The sequence below is a fragment of the Chelonia mydas genome, chromosome 9 (genome assembly GCF_015237465.2).
Source record: "Chelonia mydas isolate rCheMyd1 chromosome 9, rCheMyd1.pri.v2, whole genome shotgun sequence".
Taxonomy (NCBI): Eukaryota; Metazoa; Chordata; order Testudines; family Cheloniidae; genus Chelonia; species Chelonia mydas.
The window spans coordinates 57,289,194-57,308,410 of NC_057855.1; the positions used below are offsets into that span (position 1 = coordinate 57,289,194).

General features: G+C 46.3%; 3 protein-coding genes across 19 annotated transcripts in view; 1 reads left to right on the forward strand and 2 right to left on the reverse strand.

Moving 5' to 3' along the window:
* FUNDC2 (FUN14 domain containing 2) overlaps positions 1-17,293 on the forward strand; it is a 31,582-nt gene extending 14,289 nt beyond the window's left edge. For 3 of the 9 annotated variants that reach the window (XR_005226689.2, XM_037908402.2, XM_043522881.1), the window contains one exon: positions 14,147-17,293. Coding sequence is in view for 5 of the 9 variants with exons in the window: in XM_037908402.2 (XP_037764330.1) it covers positions 14,147-14,221 (75 nt within the window). In the remaining 4 variants the exon portion in view is untranslated. Of the gene's footprint in view, positions 1-3,408; positions 3,571-14,146 lie in introns of those variants that run through there. The other 6 variants (XR_005226690.2, XM_037908403.2, XR_005226692.2 and 3 more) reach the window with 4 other exon arrangements.
* Positions 45-19,207, reverse strand: CMC4 (C-X9-C motif containing 4). 8 transcript variants are annotated; one of them, XM_027818605.3, is made up of 4 exons: positions 19,041-19,166; positions 13,013-13,081; positions 3,913-3,980; positions 45-1,279 (listed from the first exon to the last, which is right to left on the reverse strand). In XM_027818605.3, exons 2-4 carry the CDS (start codon positions 13,054-13,056, stop codon positions 1,110-1,112), a joined length of 282 nt encoding a protein of 93 aa, XP_027674406.1. In that variant the 5' UTR covers positions 13,057-13,081; positions 19,041-19,166; the 3' UTR covers positions 45-1,109. The 8 variants fall into 8 exon arrangements, with proteins under 8 accessions (XP_027674406.1, XP_043378818.1, XP_007056298.1 ...); XM_043522883.1 differs by lacking the exon at positions 13,013-13,081 and having other exon boundaries at positions 19,155-19,207; XM_007056236.4 differs by lacking the exon at positions 13,013-13,081 and having other exon boundaries at positions 19,041-19,174.
* MTCP1 (mature T cell proliferation 1) lies at positions 3,913-11,699 on the reverse strand. Of its 2 annotated transcripts, none has more exons than XM_037908406.2 (4): positions 5,801-11,699; positions 5,525-5,695; positions 5,314-5,365; positions 3,913-3,980 (listed from the first exon to the last, which is right to left on the reverse strand). In XM_037908406.2, the coding sequence occupies exons 1-3, from the start codon at positions 5,918-5,920 to the stop codon at positions 5,318-5,320; spliced, it is 339 nt and encodes a 112-aa protein (XP_037764334.1). In that variant the 5' UTR covers positions 5,921-11,699; the 3' UTR covers positions 3,913-3,980; positions 5,314-5,317. The 2 variants fall into 2 exon arrangements, with proteins under 2 accessions (XP_037764334.1, XP_037764333.1); XM_037908405.2 differs by lacking the exon at positions 3,913-3,980 and adding an exon at positions 5,090-5,232 and having other exon boundaries at positions 5,801-5,981.
* Positions 19,208-19,217: the final 10 nt, after the last annotated feature.

Sequence of the window (19,217 nt, forward strand, 5' to 3'; positions counted from 1 at the left end):
TTATGCTCTAACCAGACAACAGAATAAATACCCCTAGTGAGAACTCAGATTCTTCCAGTCATTTATTTTGTATCATGGTATTTAGAATACAAAACATAAATGGATCTATCATCTGTGCTTTGATGTATCTGCCTATTATGTCCAGTAACTGAAGTGGTCTGTTATTGTTCATAAAAACCTATATTTCTTAACTAAGTTGTGCTTGATAGTGTAATGATCACCCTGAAGTGCACAAAGTTGCTTAGGCTTTGTATGACAGAACTATGTGTAAAGGGGCATTGTCGTCTCACAAATTCATTGCATGTCATATTGCTTAGAGATGTTCAGTCATACAAGATGACTGCTGCTCTCAACATCATAAAAATCCATTTTATACCAACACCTCAGTTTTCCATAAATATTACTTTAAAAGAATCTATTCCTTTAACAGTCCCTGAAATAAAATACTTCAACGTCTTTAAGATCATACAAATACTATTGTGCAATGTGGTCCAACTATTCATTAATCCAATACCCCATTGCACAACTGAGGAAACAGGCACCTCGGTGAAGTGACTTATGGGCACAGATGAACTGTGGCAGAGCTGGGAATAAACCCCAGAGCTGAATCCCATTCTTGCTTTAAGCACTAGAAAAGCAGATCACGTCTTTGGGAAACTATGGCTCAATGATAGGAATATTTCTGCTACTCAGAGATGGTCTTGCTTAATGCATCACATTCAATAGACTCTCCTTGAACTTATTTCCTGTACGTCCTTTGCCAGAAGGCTGAAAAAGTTTTATATTTCACCCTCAAATTCTTATTCTGAGAATGGATTACTGAGTAATTAAGCATCAGAAACAAACTGTATTTAGAGAGATGTAATGCACTGTAAGTCACAATAGTTTGGGATAGAAAACATAATCCTTTGAACAGCCCATCTGTTGTATTGCATTTTACATTTGGTGCACAGGACGTTTTATTCTATGATGGATTCTTCTCTGGCTTCCTTATCAGTGTGGATAATGCATTATTTTAACCGGTTTATTCTTATTTGCCACTTGCATGCTACTTTGTCTGTAGGAGAGGCCCACGCTCCATAACCTCCTGGAGCTGGAGCTGCAGCCTGTTACTGTGGTGCTGCATGAATCCCATTTGAAGCTGCCTTAAGCTTCTCCCTCTCTTTTTCCTCTTTCTCAAACCCCGAACAACAGATGGATCTGCCCTTGGGGTACAGGGCGCAGCATCTTCTCATGTCTTGGAGCACAGCCTCACATCTAGCCTCCAGATAGTTGTTGGCTGTAAAATAAAAGAATGGAGATGCTAATCCTGCACTAGTGAGCAAATTGCATGAAAAAGGGGGTTCATCTAACCCAGTTAAGTTCTTTCACATTGTGGATTGAGCTTGATCCTCTTGTGGCCACTTCCCCATCCCATCCAGATCCCTGCTCTGCAATAGCTATGCTGCTTAGTTCTGGGGAAATGGTGTTGAAATGAGGTGCAAACAACTTGCTTTAATGGAGGGAGTACAGCTAAGGGGGTGCATGACCCACCTCCCAATTGTGTATCTACCACTGTTAGGTGGAAAACTTCACATTTATTAACAAATCTTCACTGATTCCCTGCCCTGCAACCCCTGCTCTCTCTAGCTGGGTTTGGACTTTGGTTCTGTTCTCCCACAGATTTATTCCCCATCCAATTCTGAGATCACCCATAAATGATTACAGTTCAATTTAAACCTTACACCAAATGAAGAACACAGTACAAATGCAGAGAGATGCATGGTTTGGTTTTTTTCACTCAAGTTAGTCAAAGAGGCCTTTGGGCACCATAAGAGGGGCCAGAGATGGGTTGCAACCAGCAAGAAGAATCATTCCTGGGGGGCAGGCAGAGAGCTCCGCAGAGCAGTGTGAGGCCCCCTGCACCCTTTCCTGTGTGAAATACCTCTTCTCACAGAGCCATCAATTAGCTCAAAAGTGCTGAGACTAGGAACGAGCAACTTTCTAGTGGATGTCAACTCACATATGCACACAGCTCTCTCCTTCCCTTCCCAGTGTCTACCGTACCCCAGGTTCTAAGAAGCAGTGATAGCTGTGGCACTCGTTGAGGCTATAGTGCCTCAGGGTGCTAAGCGTTCTCAAACACTGCAGAACATAGGTTACTTGTCCAACACCACCCTTAATCTTTACATTCTGAAACTGACACTCAGCTTGGCAGCACAGCTTGTTCGATCCTGTAATGTCCCAGAATGTTTTACAGGTTCACCATCTTCAAAGAACGTGAGAATTTTGAGGGAGGTAGCCCCTAGCATGACTGAGCAGCTATTGCTGCAGGTGGAACAGTGGTGCTAGCTAATAAAGTCTCTGTCTGCAGGAAGCTTTCCTGGCCAGAGGGTTACCTACCTCCCCCTATAAAGTAGGCTTGAAAGGACTAGATTTTTATTGGTAAATGTCACTTTCACCCTACACACACAAACTGAGGCATCCATCAATAATCATCAAAATTTCCAGATCGGCAAAGGAAGAAAAATGCTGCTTGAGAACTTATTAGAGTTTGATTTAAGGATATTTATCTTTTTGAATTTCAACATTTAATGACAGTCAATCACTGATCCCCCAACCCCGATTTCCTGTAATTGTGAAAATTTAAATGGATAAAAATAAAAAATGTTTAAACCCCATAATTGTGCAATTTTGAAAATAGTTACAAACTGAAAAAAAATGAAAATTATTCATTGAAATTATAAAAAACAAACAGTGACAGGTTTCAGAGTAGCAGCCGTGTTAGTCTGTATCCACAAAAAGAACTTGTGGCCCCTTAGAGACTAACAAATTTGAGTATAAGCTTTTGTGGGCTTATGCTCAAATAAATTTGTTAGTCTCTAAGGTGCCACAAGTACTCCTTTTTATCAAAAGAGCAAACTCTAATTCTGCCAAGCCTAGTTAAGAGAGATGGAGATTGCACTGCCCAAACAGGCACTGCTATAATCATTCTCCCAAGCTTTTTGAAGACTAAGAGGGAGGAAACAGTGACTCAATGAGAGACTAATAAAGAGCAACTTGGGGATTCCAGAACAAGCATTAGAATCTTTCCAAGAGAAGAGTAACTCTGTCTGGCTTACATCCTTCCAGGGTAACCCCAACTAGAGCCCACAGCAGTGATCTAGCCTAGGAGCAACACAGGCCTCCTGTCATCTCCCCTGTACATCTCGCTGTGCGCAAACAGGAGCTGAAGAGACCAAAGGAGGGTACATTGCTCTGGTGCTTTCCCTGACCAATGAGCATCCCTTTCAGGTTAGCTGGAATGAGCCCTGGCCAGTTAGCTCTCATTCACATCCCAGCTTCTCTCAGCCACTGGGAAAGCAAGGAGGCTGATGAATCTAGGCTTAATGAGGAGGACATCTACAGCTCAGCATCATCTCTCCGCAGAGAGCCTCTTGTGGTTTCCCCTACTGGCTGCAGACATATATGGAACAGGGGAGGGATGACAGACTGAAACCCTGGGCCTTGGCAAGAACAACTTATGGGAGAGAACCCGCACACCCACCCGGGATTTTCCAAGATGAGTGACCTGTGGCTCTTTTACCATGTGTGAGTAACGTGACCATCCCAAATTCAGGTTAATGCAAACTTTACCCCATACTACAACACCACTGCCTCTCCTATATATCTATCTCCAGACACACAAATAAGTACTATCCTTTATTGTGACAAACTCTTTGTCGTACAGTAGTGGAGTTTAGTTACATCACATCAAATGCAATGTGGTGATATTAAAATCTGATTTTACAACTACATTACATTTGCAACTAAGTTATTTTTTGTCCTTCCCTTATTCCTCTTGCTAGGGAGAAAGGAGGATGGGGTTAAATTTAAAAACAAACAAACAAAACAAAAAAAAAGACACCAAAAAGAAAAGATTGCACATGGTACCTTGCAAGCATTTCTGTATTTCACAGGCTTGTTTCTGGCAGGGATCCTTCTGGGGCATATCCACAGAACTAGAATGATAGGAAAATGTTACTATACAAACAGTGGGGTGTGGGTTTTCTCTTGGGGCTGGGCAAGGCACTGCCTAAGACTTAGACCCTATGGAGCTCACATTTTCCCTGCTCATACACCCTCCTCACAATGGACAATTGGATGGGTCCCCATTCAAAGCCAGTCTCACGTTGCTTTAGGGTTACTGTGAGACACACAAAGAATTCCTTATCCCCACAAGCCGACCACAGAGCCTTCCCCACTTTCCTGTCCTCCACTGGCCCAGGGAGCAACAATGCTTTAAACACCCTAGGATATCACTGGGGACTGCTAGAGTTAGGCAAGGAATGAAAAGTGGATGATGGGTATCTTGAAGGGTTCATCTTGTAAAACCTGAAAATCTCTTCCTGGTCAAATCTAGTTCTTTTTCCACTTGGCAATTAGTGAACTCTCACCCACGTTGAATCTGAAGGATGCTTAAATGAACATGGTTGTTTTAGTTTAAGAGCTCAACTCAGAGCTTATTATGCTCAAATATCTTTTGATGTACTAACATTGCTGGGGGGGAGCGGCGCTTCTAGGGAAACAGCATTTGTCATAGAACTGCCTCTGGAGAAGGAATTTATAAATAAAAGCATCATTTTTGTGGTCCTAAAAAAGGATTACTTTTTTAAAGAAAATGTCTTGGCGATCAGTAGATTAAAACAACCTAGCAAAAAATGCAGCAGATGACCTTATCAGACTCAAACCTTTAAGATAGGGTTTTTGACACCCAGTTTGACCTATCATCATGACACTTTGAGATCAAAAGGAAAGCAGAGGTGGATGGGATTAGTAGTTGGATGGAAGACTCCAAAGAAAATGTAGATGCTGCAGGAAGTGGTGTTGGGGCATCACTCTTCCCTCTGAGCCACCATTAAGCCAAAGTCCCCACACACAGTGCTAGGAGATGCTGACGTACTGTCTTGTGGATAGGATATGAAAGACATTCTGACCATTCATGGTCATTAACAATCCCATGGCACTTTTCAAAACAGATGGGGCATTAGCCCCAGTATCCTGGCCAAACTCCAGTCAGGGAAATTACATTCTGCCTACCTAAAACTGCCCCTTGTAGTTTCAATTGGACATGATACTCTTCTTCACTGCCTGTCCTAAACTCTTGTGTGGTGCTGCTGTGTGCTGTTAAACAGCTGCCACCTCCCACCTCTGAGGTGAGAGAATCATATATTGTACAAAACAAACAGGGACATCTTCCTAGAGGCACCGCTCCTGAAAGACAAAAATTCATATTAAAGGACCACTACAAATAGTTAAAGAAGAGTAAGAAAGAGAGGAAATGGCAACACTTACCAGGTTAATCACCGGGCATGAGTCTAAGCAGCAGCTCCTCAACTCCCCTGATCTGTATATGACAAGGAAAAGTTCAGTACACCTAGACCACTGTGGCAAAGAGCTAATATACGTCAATAATAATATTTCTTTGCCCTACTACAGCACCTTTCCTCAAGGATCTCAAATCACTTCACAAACATGAATGACTCAGGTTTGCCACCAGTCTTACCATTAGATGGTGCTGTATCTCCCAAATGCGAGAGTTACTATCCCTGTACTGCTCGCCCTCGGAAAGCTGCCACATGTGAGGCAGTTGTGATGGGGGAAGTTGGCTGGGTCGCAGTGCCTCACCCAGGGGGACCCGAACTCGTTGAATCCGGGCCCTCAGGGTACCTGCCTCCTAGGGGAAAGTACACAAGAGAAGAATAAGTCAGTTATTAGCAATGCAGTAAAGACATCCACAATATCAGAACTATGATCACTGAGAAGCTTGAAAGTCACTTGCCTCTTCCACAGCCACGAGCCATGTTTTACGGCGTTCATCACAGTAGACGCCTACCCGTCGCACCCAGAGATGGATGGGCGGAGCACCGGCGTCCCCTCCTTCTGCCATTCCCTCAACCATTTGTTATGACACTCCCACTAGGCATGCAGCATCAACACACAGGACACACGCATGTTTCCCCTCAGCTCTGAACAAATTCATGGAGCAAACTGTTAGGCCTGAAAACTACCTGGTTTCAATGGTGCCATCGTGTGCTCACAAAAAGAGTTACTAGCAATATACCCAAAAGTCAATTCAGGAAACTAACAAGATACCCAAATGTCATGAGATGCTCATAGTTTGGAGCATATGTGGCTGTATATAGCTTGTAAGGCATTTTGGGATCCTTTGGGATGAAAGCTCTACATAACCATCATTACAACCCTTTACAATCGGTGTTACTTATTCCATTAACAGTTCTAATTAAGAAACAGGCTTTGTGCAACAATACCTTATTTTATAAAGTGCCTTTAAACAAGAGTCCAGAGCCAATGATGCTCATACTCCCAAAGGCAGGACTGGCAACCAACAATAGGTGAAAGTAGCTTAGAAAGAACCAAAGTCATTCCAGAAACAATCCTGCCTATGCAGCATACGGCTCTGCAGGTCTGATTATCTCATACTTGGCACTTGCAGTGCTGCCACTCTGAATCATCAGATCTCTTTGAAAGGCTGGGAGAACTGCTCATTCATTTACAAACTTCTTGTCAATAGCCATTACTACTTTGTGCATTTCAGATCTTAGCTGCTAATTGAAGGGTCACGGATACCAGTGAGGGCAACAGAATATTAGTCACTGAGGTGGCTTTTTCTATTGGGATTCTTGTTTAACAGCAAGTTTATCAGCGCTCTTAAGACTGGCATAAGCTGACCTGTTAGCATAACGAAGGTCAAGAAAACTACCATAAGGCAACAGTGTATTCTTTTTCGAGTGCTTGTTCATGTCCACACACATGCACAGTAACCAGAAGATTTTCCCATAGCAGCATCCGTCGGGTCGGTCTGGGTGTCCCCTGGAGTTGCACCTTTATGGCGCTCACTATAGAGCCCTGCCGACCCACCACCCCCTCAGTTCCTTCTTACCACCAGTGACGATTTGCTGGAACTTCCCTGTGCTCTTGTCTTGGCAAGTGCATTTAGCAGTCTATATACATAGTTTTCATTAGCTCTGTAGTGTTAATTAAATAGTTAGGAGCCCTTAGTGTTAGATTAAATTTTCTTGGGGAGGGGGGGGGTCCCCTCCTCACTCTCTTGACGCCAGGGCATGCCAGGGTCTCCGAGCTTCAAAGCCTGTGAAGTCTGCAGCAAGCGTATGCCCAGAAGCGATCCTCACACTTCATGTTTGAAGTGTTTAGGAGAGAACCATCAGAAGGATCGTTGTACCATCTGCAAGACCTTTCGGCTCAGGACATTAAAAGGACAGAAATCAGTGCCTGAAGGTCCTGTTAATGGAGGCTGCACTCCACCCCAAGTCTGACCCCGGGTCGACTGACCTGCACCGCGTTCCTCTTCCTCGATGCAGAGCGCTCCAGCACCATCAGCACAAGCACCGGTGCTGAGTAAGGACAAGTACTCATGGCACCGGCTCCATTCATGGCTCACATGCCACATGGAGTCACCGGTACCGCAAAAGAAGAGGCCGGAGAGGGGTCGCTCTCCCCATTAGGCCTAAGGAGCTAGCCATCGTGAGACCCAAGTTGGGCCACACTACTTCCGCTCCACCACCGGTGACAGTCGTGTAGACTCCTGCCCACGCGGAAGGACGGTTGAGTTCAGACCCTCCTCATTTGCCGAGGCCAACCTGGGAGCTGCACCTCCCTTCAACTCCGGAGGCATTCGAGGCAGCCCAAGAATTGCTCCATCTCATGGCACCGTTCTCCCCTCCTAGACGGGACAGGTCACCAACACTGGTCGCTCGCAGAGCGCCTTCAAGGGGGAAAGCCCGCCATGATGCCCTGCTGATCTCCAACTCCAGCGCGCCACTCCGGGGCACTGGAACAGATTCAGCAGCTGCGATGGTCCCTGAGCCCTCGGTACGAATGGTCGGCACCCAGAAATACTGCTCCTCTGTGGTCCTCTTTTTCAGACACCTCAGAGTCAGACTCCTATCGGTCGAGTAGGAGCAGATGGTCCATGTCAACACAGGACCAGCACCCTTACCTGGCACCATGGCCCGCACAATGGCAGCCCCTGGCGCAATGGCCCTTTTGGCCTCCCTGGGCTTTTCATCAAAGCCAAGGGTCATATCCCAGGGCAATGTTAGTGGCCTCAGCCATGTTTGTACCCCTGCCAGCACCATTGGCATCAGTAGGATCACGGGTAGCTGCATTGCTACCCAATGTCACCATCCCATCGCCTCTGGCACCGTGGCACCGGCATGGCCTGCACCAGCCCCAGTTGTTTTGGCTCCGACGTCTCCAACACTGACAATGGCTCCGGCACCAGCGACAGTCTTGGCACCGATTACACTTTGCATACACTGACACCGGTGCTGAGTCCTGACACCGAGGGGCACAACGCCATCTGAGTGGGCACCGGCCCAAGAAATCCAGGTGCCGCAGAACCCTTTGGGTGCAGAAGGAAGGGAGCAGCCACCCCTTACGTGGGTCTCTTCCTCGTCCTCACCAGACGAGGCACTGGTGGGCCTGGCTACAGCCCCAGCCCTGGAGGACAGCAGGGTTCTACAGCAATTGCTGCGACGGTTGCCCAGGGCCTGGGCATTCAGGTGAAGGAGGTAGTGGAGGACGCAGATCCAATGGTAGACATCCTTAACCCCTCCAGACCTGCACGTATCGCCCTGCCTCTTACAAAGAGCATCTCTGACACCACAAAAAACTTTGTGGCAGACCCGAGCCTCATTGCCCCCTACAACTAAGCACAACGAAAGGTGCTACTTTCTGCCGTCCAGGAGCTATGAGCATTTGTATGCCCATCCCCCACCTGACTCTCTTGCTGTTGATGCTGCCAACCAACGTGAACGCCAGGGCTTCCAGGGACCCTCCCCGAAGAATCGTGAGGCAAAATGATTCTACTTTTATGGGAGAGAGGTCTATTCCACTGGCAGATTGCAGCTCCACATCTCTAATCAGCAGGCCATTGTCAGCAGGTACTGCTACAACACATGCGGGACAATGGCAAAATTTGCAGAGCTGAAGGACTCCTGCACCGAGTTTTTGGCTCTGGTGGGAAGAGGAGAAACTCATTTCACAAGCTTTGCTGCAAGCCACGCTGGATGGAGCGGATGCGGCTACCTGCGTGATAGCTATGGACATAGCCATGATTCAGGGGTTCCAGGTCTCGGGCCTGCCATGTGAGGTCCAACAGACTGTTCAGGACCTCCCATTCGAGGGTTTGGCTCTCTTTTTCCAGAAAACAGACAAAAGGCTGCATAGCCTAAAGGACTCGAGAACCGCTCTCAAATCATTGGCCCTCCATACTCCAACTATGCAGCAGAAGCATTTTAGACCACAACCTCCCCCACGCTTCTGCCAGCGGAACCATCAGGACGGTTCCCAGAGGAGGAACAGGAGTGGCAGGAAAAGGCCACACCCATCATCAGGCCAGGGCTCTGTCCAATCCAAGCCACCTTCCGGTCTGAAACAGGCCTTTTGAAGGTGCAGTCAAGGACAGCGCACCAGACAAAAACTGGATCTACCCCGCCTTACCTTTTCGTCCCAACTGTCCCCTTTCTACTGTGCTTGGTCCCGTAACACTTCAGACTGCTGGGTGCACCGTATGGTAGAGAGGGGATACTTCATCCAATTCTGTGCCTTCCCACCATCCTTCACTGTCCCTCTTCGGGGATCCCTCTCACAAGCAACTCCTTATACAGGAGGTGCACTCGCTCCTTTTGCTGGGGGCAGTGGAAGAGGTTCCTCAGGAGCAGAAGGGCAATGGTTTCTATTCTCGGTATTTCCTAATACTGAAAGCCAAAGGCAGGCTCAGGCCCATCCTAGACCTGTGAGAACTCAAAAAGTTCGTGAAGAAGCTTGAGTTCCACATGGTCTCTTTGGCCTCCATCATCCCCTCATTAGATCCAGGAAACTGGTATGTCGCCCTCGACTTGAAGGATGCATACTTTCACATAATAACAACTCCGTCCAACAGAAAATACCTCAGGTTTGTGGTGAACAACAACACCCACTACCAGTTCACAGTCCTCCCATTTGGTCTTTCAGCCGCACCTCAAGGATTCACCGAGTGCATGGCAGTCGTGTCCGTGTTTCTCCGCAGGCGACAGGTACAGGTGTTCCCGTACCTCGACGACTGGCTGATCAAGGCCTGATCCAGGACCAAAGTAGAAACGCAGTTCGCCTTCATAAGAGCTTCTTTCGACGAACTGGGCCTGCTACTGAACGAGGGGAAATCAAAGCTGTCCCCGGTTCAGAGGATAGAATTTGTAGGGATGCTACTGGACTTAACACACACCAGGGCATTCCTTCCAGAAGCGAGATTTCAAGCCCTAGGTGACATTACTCAAGGTCTCAGACAGTTCCCACCACAGCACAGAACTGCCTGAAATTTCTAGGACACATGGCAGCTTGTACCTACTTACTACAGCATGCCAGACTTCGACCTCTTGAGTCATGGCTGGCATCAGTGTACCGGCCAGCCCGGGACAGTTTAGACAGGATTGTAACCCTGCCTCACCTGGTACTCGATTCCCTCCTGTGATGGCTCGATCCACAGGTAGTACGTGCAGGGGTCCCTTTCTCCGGCCCTCGGCCATCCCTCTTGCTAGTGACGGACACATCAGACTTGGGCTGGGGGGCACATTTGGGAAACCTCAGAACACAAGGCCTCTGGTCTCAGGCAGATCTCACTCTCCACATCAATGTCAGAGAGCTGTACACCTGGCATACCAGACTTTCTGAGCACATCTAGCAGGGAGATGTGTATCATTCATGACAGACAACACCACGGCTATGTTTTATATCAACAAATGGGGGTGCATGCTCCTCTCCCCTGTGCCAGGAAGCTTTCATACTATGGGACTTCTGTGTAGAACACTCGATACACCTGCAAGCATCGTACCTCCCTGGAGTACAGAATGAATTGGTGGACCATCTCAGCAAGTCGTTCCACGACCATGAGTGGTCCCTTCGCCCAGACATTGTGAACTCAAACTTCCATCAGTGGGGTTTTCTCCAGATAGACCTGTTCGCCACGCGACACAACAGGAAGTGTCAGCAGTTTTGCTCCTTCCTGAATCACAGCCTGGGATCCATCGTGGACATGTTCCTCCTCCTATGGGGAGGCCATCTCCTATACGCGTTCCTGCCCATCCCTCTCGTTCACAAGGTGCTCCTCAAGATATGGAGGGAAGAAGCTTTGGTGATTGTGATAGCTCCAGTCTGGCCCCGCCAAGACTGGTACACATCACCCCTGGAAATGTCTGTCGAAGCTCCAGTCACCTTGCCACTCCTCCCAGACTTACTAACTCAGGATCATGGCTGTCTCCAACATCCAAACCTAGAGTCGCTGCACTTCATGGTGTGGAAGCTCCATGGCTGAACGCAATGGAGCTCTCCTGCTCAGACTCAGTTAGGCAAGCCCTCCACCAGGGCTACCTACTTTGCTAAGTGGAAGAGATTTTCAATCTGGTTGGTGCAGCATCATTCACCCAATGCTTGCCTCTGTGCCACTTATATTAGACTATCTCCTCCATCTCCATCCAGGGGCTGTCCATGTCATCAATAAGGGTTCACTTGGTCATCACCTCTGCCCTTCATCCAGGTACAGAGGGCCACACAGTCTTTGCCAAATCTATGGTCAGCCGTTTCCTTAAAGGGCTCGACAGGCTATACCCGCATGTCTGGCAGCCTGTCCTGGCTTGGGACCTCGATCTGGTCCTTTCCAGACTCATGGGACCGCCCTTTGAACCTTTGGCAACATGCTCCATCTTTCATACAAGGTAGCGTTTCTGGTAGTGATAACCTCAGCCAGGAGGGTGTCTGAGCTCAATGCCCTGACTTCAGAGCCCCCGTACGCTGTGTTCCATAAGGACAAGGTCCAGCTCAGACCTCACCTGGCTTTCCTCCCAAAGGTTGTTTCCCAGTTTCACATCAACCAGGACATCTTCCCCCCGGTATTCTATCCTAAGTTGCACTCGAGCGGCAGGGAGCAAAGACTTCACTCATTGGATGTCCACAGAGTGCTAGCCATCTACAGCGAGAGAATGAAACCATTCCGAAACTCGGTGCAGTTATTTGTGGCCGTGGCAGACAGAATGAAAGGTCTTCCTGTCTCTTAACAGATTTCGTTGTGGATCACGTCCTGCATCCGGGAGTGTGACAACCTAGCAGGGGTACCTGCTCCTTCAATCACTGTGCATTCCACCAGGGCTCAGGCCTCTTCAACAGCATTCCTTGTGCAGGTTCCCACCCAGGAAATCTGCAGAGCGGCAATGTGGTCCCCCATTTACACTTTCACCACACACTATGCAATCACCCAGCAGGCCAGAGATGATGTGGCCTTTGGAAGAGTGGTGCTCCAATCAGTGGACGACTCTGACCTCACCTCTTGAATCTGGGTTTATGAATCACCTGATTGGAATGGACATGAACACGCACTCAAAGAAGAAAAAACGTTTACTCACCTTCTTGTAACTGTTGTTCTTCAAGATGTGTTGTTTATGTTCATTCCAATACCCACCCTCCTACCCCTCAGTCAGAGTAGCCAGCAAGAAGGAACTGAAGGGGCGACGGGTTGGCAGGGCTCTATATTGAGCGCCATGAAAGAGCAACTCCAGGGGGCCCCCAGACCGACCTGACAGATACTGCTATGGGAAAATCTTCTGGCTACCGTGCACGTGTGCACACACACACACACACACCTGATTGGAATGGACATGAACAACACATCTTGAAGAACAGTTACGAGAAGGTGAGTAACCGCTTTTTCTTGGTTCTATCTTTAACGTGGAGTAAAAGAATTAAGAACTAATCAGTGTAAGGTCTTCCTGCTATAGACCAGAAGCAATATCTCAATGAAATACAGTGATCTCATCCAGAAAACTTGTGCATGTACAAGGCAAACATTGCATGTAAGTAATCAAATCTGGGTACAAAAACAGGAGGAGAGTTCAGAAAGAGAAAAAAATTAACAACTGCCTCAGTGCAACCTACACAGGGAAAATACACTCCCTTGCTATCCCATACACCTTGGACATACCGAATAATGAATTGGCACTTCAAGGAAATCAGAGCTGAAGTCATTCAACAAGAGGCTTTCTGGAACGATCTGTAAAGGATAAGGTGACATTTCTATTGCACCATTCATTCTGGAAGATCCCAAAGTGCTTTACAGACTTGAATTGATTCACAAACTATGCATAGGAGTCACTTTATCCAACACCGATATGTGGAAACCATCACTGTACACCTTAAGTCAGCAGAATGTAATTACCCAAGTTGGAATTTGGCCAGGATACTGCCCTACTCCATGGGCTCCATAATGATCACGAATGCTCAAGATCTTGATTTTAATGTGTCAGTCAAAAGACAGAACTTCCAATAGCACAGTTCCCCCCAACACCACATTGGGGCATCAGTTCAGTTCCATTCTAACTGACACCTATTGGATCACCAACTCTACATCCTACAGCACCTTAGTTTTCCTTGGTGGTCTATCATCCAAGTACTGACCCAATTTGATCTTGTTTAGCTAAATCTTAACAGGATCACAGCACAGGGTGGTGTGACTGTGACATCTGCCATAAAGTCTACAAATACTATTAGATTATGCTTGGATTAGAAAAATACAGATGTATATTTATTTGGTATGAATGTGGTGCTAGTGAAAGATGCAGCATGGGCAGCAGCTGTGCAAGTTTCCATTTTAGTCTGGGAGTGTAATGTAGTAAAATCTCATTCTGTGGGCAAGTTAATGACAGAGAGGGGCCAGACAGTGACAGCAAAGTGCCAGTTGATTCATAAAAATCTACAGAATCATAATTTCAATGGTATTATCCTCTGCGACAGGCGGGAACTCGCATCCTCCTCCCCCCAGCTCCAGGTCCTCCGGTCAGTGGAAATTTTGACAATAGAGTATTGTTGGAAATGGGTATCACGCAAAAGCTCTTTCTCCCACGAACATAATGGTATCCAACATGACAAACCTAGAACAATTATATTTGAGAAAATGCTTAAAAATCAATTTTATTTAATTATACTTCAACGCAGGAATGCATTGCTTGCATAAAAAAAAAAAAGACTGATCTTTGGTAATCCTAGGGAAGTTAACTTTGACTTGTAGGACTGAAAACATTTATTCAGCAAAATCGCCATCCATGTCATCTCTATCTAGGGCACCACGGCTAGACGCTGTCGCACCGATCCTCGTCCATGCCGCACTCGCACATCTCCGTACAGGACAGGCTGATGGCCAAACATTTACCGGGTAAGCATTTGGTCTTTGCACACGAGCATTTGATTAGCTGAAGGATTAATTCAGGAGTATATGGTATTTCACACATAAGACTCATCCATGTCCAATAGAGAGAATAGTTTTGGATGTGTTCAATCATCCTGGAGTGATTCCATTGCTCAATAATTTGCCCTTGGGTTAGCAGGTATAAATGCACCCCTTGTCCGTGGCAATTTTTCTCCATTTGTCTGCTTCTTGGAAAACAATCTATGTAGCTCTGCGAGTGTTGTCATGTTGGTCTTAAAATGATAAACTCAGCATACGAATGCCTCCAGTGCATTTATGACCTCATCAGTGACTGTCTCAGCCGTTCTGAGTACCTTAAGAGCGAGGAAAGAGTCTTTGGAGGCTGAATCAAGTGCCTTCCAGTAAGATAATTTGGTCTTTCCAGTCAACCTTCCATTGTGACATTAGAGAAGTTTGTGGAGTCAATTATTTTGTATTGGACAGGTGTAATACCATGGAGTCTCTTCTTCATGGTAATATTTTTCATTGTTTTCTCTGCATACATGTCAAATGCAAGGTGGACTTCATCATACATCCAATATTTTCTCTGTAGCCTCATAATGAAGTGTTCAGCCAAATCTTGGCAGGTATTAACCATTTCTGGTTTGTTGAGAGCATGTACCTCAGCCATAGCATCTATGATTGCTATGCTGAAAGGCCTCTGCTGATATAAGGTACAGGTCACATTGTTAATTGGTGGTGGCTTAGGAACATAATGGAAGATGTGCATTAGTTTGCTTTTCGCCTGGTACAATACATTGATGTTTGAATGTGATGGAACAATTGTGGTACCGCAGAGAACTTGTACTTTTTCAAAGTCTCACATATCAACATCATTTTGAGATCTGGACACAACCAGGAAAAGAGCAAATAATGTCCTATGTGTGGTTAGCTCAGTAATCGTTCCTGCCACCTTCAATCTGACTTTATCTCTTATATAAGAGCACAAGTTCTTCTTGACTGGAGCCCGTAGATTGAAAGAGCCTGGGATAATTCTTTGGGGTTTAAAGGTTTCATACAAATCATGACCAAAAGTATGCATTTGATTGACATCATCAGCTATCTCATCACTGAAGACTGCTTTTATCATAATATTAATGAGCTCCGGTTGCCAGTGCAAATAAGCTCATCCTGTAGCTTTAAAATTGACCCTTCTTGGCATTTAACTGCACCTAATGAATTTAGATGGTGCTTCGTTTTTTCTGGGGAAGTCATCCCAGCCATACTTAATGTTTCATTCAAAACTTGATGGAGTGCTGGATTTGTCAGGAAAAACTGTGAAAGAGCCTTGGGCATAACACAGTATCCAACTCTATCCCCTTTCACTTTCGTTGCTCTGTTTTTATGTTCTAGGGCATCATCTGAACCAAGTGCACAGAAGGGAGCTGGCAATCTTTTAACAACCCAATTTTTCTACACCTCTTATTTCAGGGAGGTACCAGGCAATCATCACAGTATAGCTGGTTAAATCTAAAGCAAAGTAGTATTTAACAAAGTCTTCCAGTGCTACGAGATACAAATGCCAATTAGCAGTCCTGACAGATCAAATAAAGAGCAGCAAAGACTCGCCCACAGATGGCACTGATCCTGGCATCTTCAACATTTTCCTGGGTGCTTGATGTACTTTCTCTCCAGCCTTTCCAAATTCAGTTTATAGGCGCACGTCTTATAAGCATTTGAGGTGCCACTGAAGCATTGTGTTTAACCCAGTCCTCCACGGTGGTATTCTCCAAAGATGCAGCTACTAGATGGTACTCTTTATCTCCACACTAATGCCTAAAAACGATCAAGACCAAAGTAAAAACAAAGATTTTGTAATAAATTACTTTGGGATTTTAATTAATTAAATTATATAATGTATGTTATGTAACGACGTGCATACCATTTGCAGATGGATTCCAGTAATTTCTGACTTGATGCTGACGTCTTAACCAGTGCCTCATTATAACTCTTTTGGCATAAAAACCAAAGCCGATAATCAAAGAACTGAACTGCTTCTTTTTTGCCAATGATGGCAAATCAACTCGAAGTACTCCTTCCATTTACAGTAATCTGTAACATCAAAAAAATTAATTAGGTATCCAGTTCTGGCATTAACTGATGACACAGCACAGTCAGTCAAGGGCCATGATTTAGCTTTGTGAAGGCTGCATGTTTGACATGCTTGTGTTAAAGTATAATTTTTAAAAGTTGATTTTTAAACATTTTCTCTAATGTATATCTACACAATTGTTCTAGGTTTGTCATGTTGGGTACCCTTGTTTGTGAGAGAAAGGGCTTTCAAATGATATCCAACTTGACCCATTTCCGATGACAATGTATTATCAAAAAATTCCACCAACTGGAGGACCTGGAGCTGGGGGGAGTGTGGAGAGGAGAGAGGGATTGAGTCCCCCCTGCCATGCTTCAGAGGGTGACACCACTGGAATTTTGATCCTGTAGGTTTTTGTGAATCAAATGACACCTCCCTTACCTTTCTATCATTAACTTGCCCACAGAATTGCACATGCTTCCAGACTATTTACTAACCCAGACATGTGCTCCAACTCTGCCCTGAATTCCACAGGTGAATTCAGTCCCCATGGCCCACTCAGTCCTGTCCCTCTTGTGTGAGACTGCCAACAAGATGCCCAGTTAGTGACAGCTTGGTCTTGAGGACATGGAACTGGAGTAAGAAATATCTTTCTTTAAAAACAAAAAAGCTAACACAGAAGAGAAACATGGATGTGATCTGAAAAAGTAAAGAGCAGGGAGATTCATACCAAAAACCTTGAGAATAACTTGAAGGGAGAAAACATACAAAACTCCTATTCTTGATTATACAGAGAAGGCAATCAAACAGCTTACAGGAAGCAGCAGCAGAAAGGAGACATAAGATTGCTTCCTATTTATTTTACAATATAAAAACTGTTCCTTATTTTCTACACAATGTGGTTTGGCTCCATATTGTTCCACACTCTACACGGAATAATTATTCAGCCTGAAATTTTCATAATTAAAGAATCAATCTTTCAACATTGATCCTGTGACCTAATCAATGTATTTTCAAAAAGGAATGCAGATGTTCAGCCCATCTCAGTATCAGGCCGTTGAAGTTTAAAGGAGTCCTAGGACACCAGTGGCTTTCATGTATAGGCATGAAAATGGTTGGTAGGAGGGCTAGATCATGTGATAAACATAGTTTATTAGCTTTTAAGATTAATACAATAAATAACTTACAAGAAAAGATGAAGAAATTGTTCTAGCTGCATCTCAGACAATTGCCAGAGCTACAGTTCATGGAGTACTAAACAGTCAGTGCCCATGTGAAACATTTTGTAGTTGTTAATTGTACTAAATTGTATTTCAAGAAGGGGTCAGGTCAGATTTTCAGAAGAGTTCAGCTACCATTTAGGCACTTTAGTAAGTGGTCAGTTTTTCCAAAAGCTTGCAGCATCCAGCACCTCCTATTGTTTTCGCGGGAATTTGTTTGGTTCTGATTTTAAAATCTGGCCATTTAATTTAGGCGCCTATATGAGAACTGAGCTCATCTGAAAATATAGCCCATCAACCCTAAATCAGCCTGTATCTTGCAAGATCCATGAGTCAGATGTGCCATCCAGTATTAAAAGAACACATTTAACCACTAATTTAACCACTCTCAACTCTACCTGGAGTACTTGCATAGAGCAGAGGCCTCTGACAGACACTCAGCTTTCCACTCTGCTCAAATTATTCAGGGGTAGAAGAGATTCACCAATCAGAGAGTTGACCAGAAGTTAGGAATGGAAGATCTAGGTTTGATGGGATCAGATGAGAGGAAGGCAAATGGAGCACAGCAAGGAAAGAGCAAAGCAGAAATAGGGTAAGATAGCCAAGAAGCAGGAGAGGATGAGCACAGGCAGTTATAAAAGGGGAGGTGAGAGAAATTATGGCATTTGAAGGCAAAATGTGTTGCAGATCCACTTGGCATTACCGGCCTCCCCCCATTCAGAACCATCCCTATCAATGCTTTCTGATCACTGTGCAGCCATTTACCAACCCTTGGCCACCAGACTACTGGAGGACATGAAGCTGAAGTCACAGTGAGCATGCAATTCAGGTGCAAAAAGGCTTCACAAGGGGATCCAGTGGGGGACAGACCCTCTCAGGGTATAGCTCACTGATGCCCATAGGCAGTGCAACCCCTTCACGTGAGACTTTAAAATCTACCTTGAAACCCCTGCCAAATTAGAGTCATCGCCCCCCTCCCCCCCACTTCCCTTCCCAAGTGAATGAGCCAGGCCTATGGGGGCACTGCATTCCAGGCGTGTCAGATGCAAACCAGCTGCCCAGCCTTTGACCACCCTGTTCTGAGCGAGGTAGCCTGTGCCCTGTCAGGGCACGCTGCCCCCTCGTACCCCTCTGCCCCAGGCAGAAGTTAATTGGGGGATGCAGTCCTCACTGACCCCAGGGGCCTGCCAGGCCTCTCCTTAGCCTCCCTCCCTGCGTGGGAGTGGGGAATCCCATCCCTCTGCACACTGGAGGGCGGGGGCCCCATATTCGCCCCCGACTTCCTGTGTCTCACTGAGACATCGGCTGCCTCCTTCCTAGAAATGGCCCAGCCTGGGTGGAGTAGCCAGCCCGGCCCCAGGGGGCTGGAGCCCCCCAGCGGGGCGCATACAGCTGAGGAGACGCCCTGCCCCACCCACCTCATCTCCTAGTGATCTACTTGCAGCCCCCAGGCAGGTAACGGCCATCACCGTGTGCGCCACTCAAACCCCTTCCCCTGTCCGCCCTCCCTCTGTACCTCCTGGGCCCCGGGCGGTTCGGAGACCCAGCGGCCAGTGCACGCTGCCCCCGCCCGCGGACTCTGCCCTCCGCAGCCAACAGCGCCTGGTTCGAAGCGCCGGAACCGAAGTACCTCAGCTCAGGGAGGTGGCCGGGTACTTCCGACGTTCTGCCCGGAAGTTGAACTGCCCCTAGA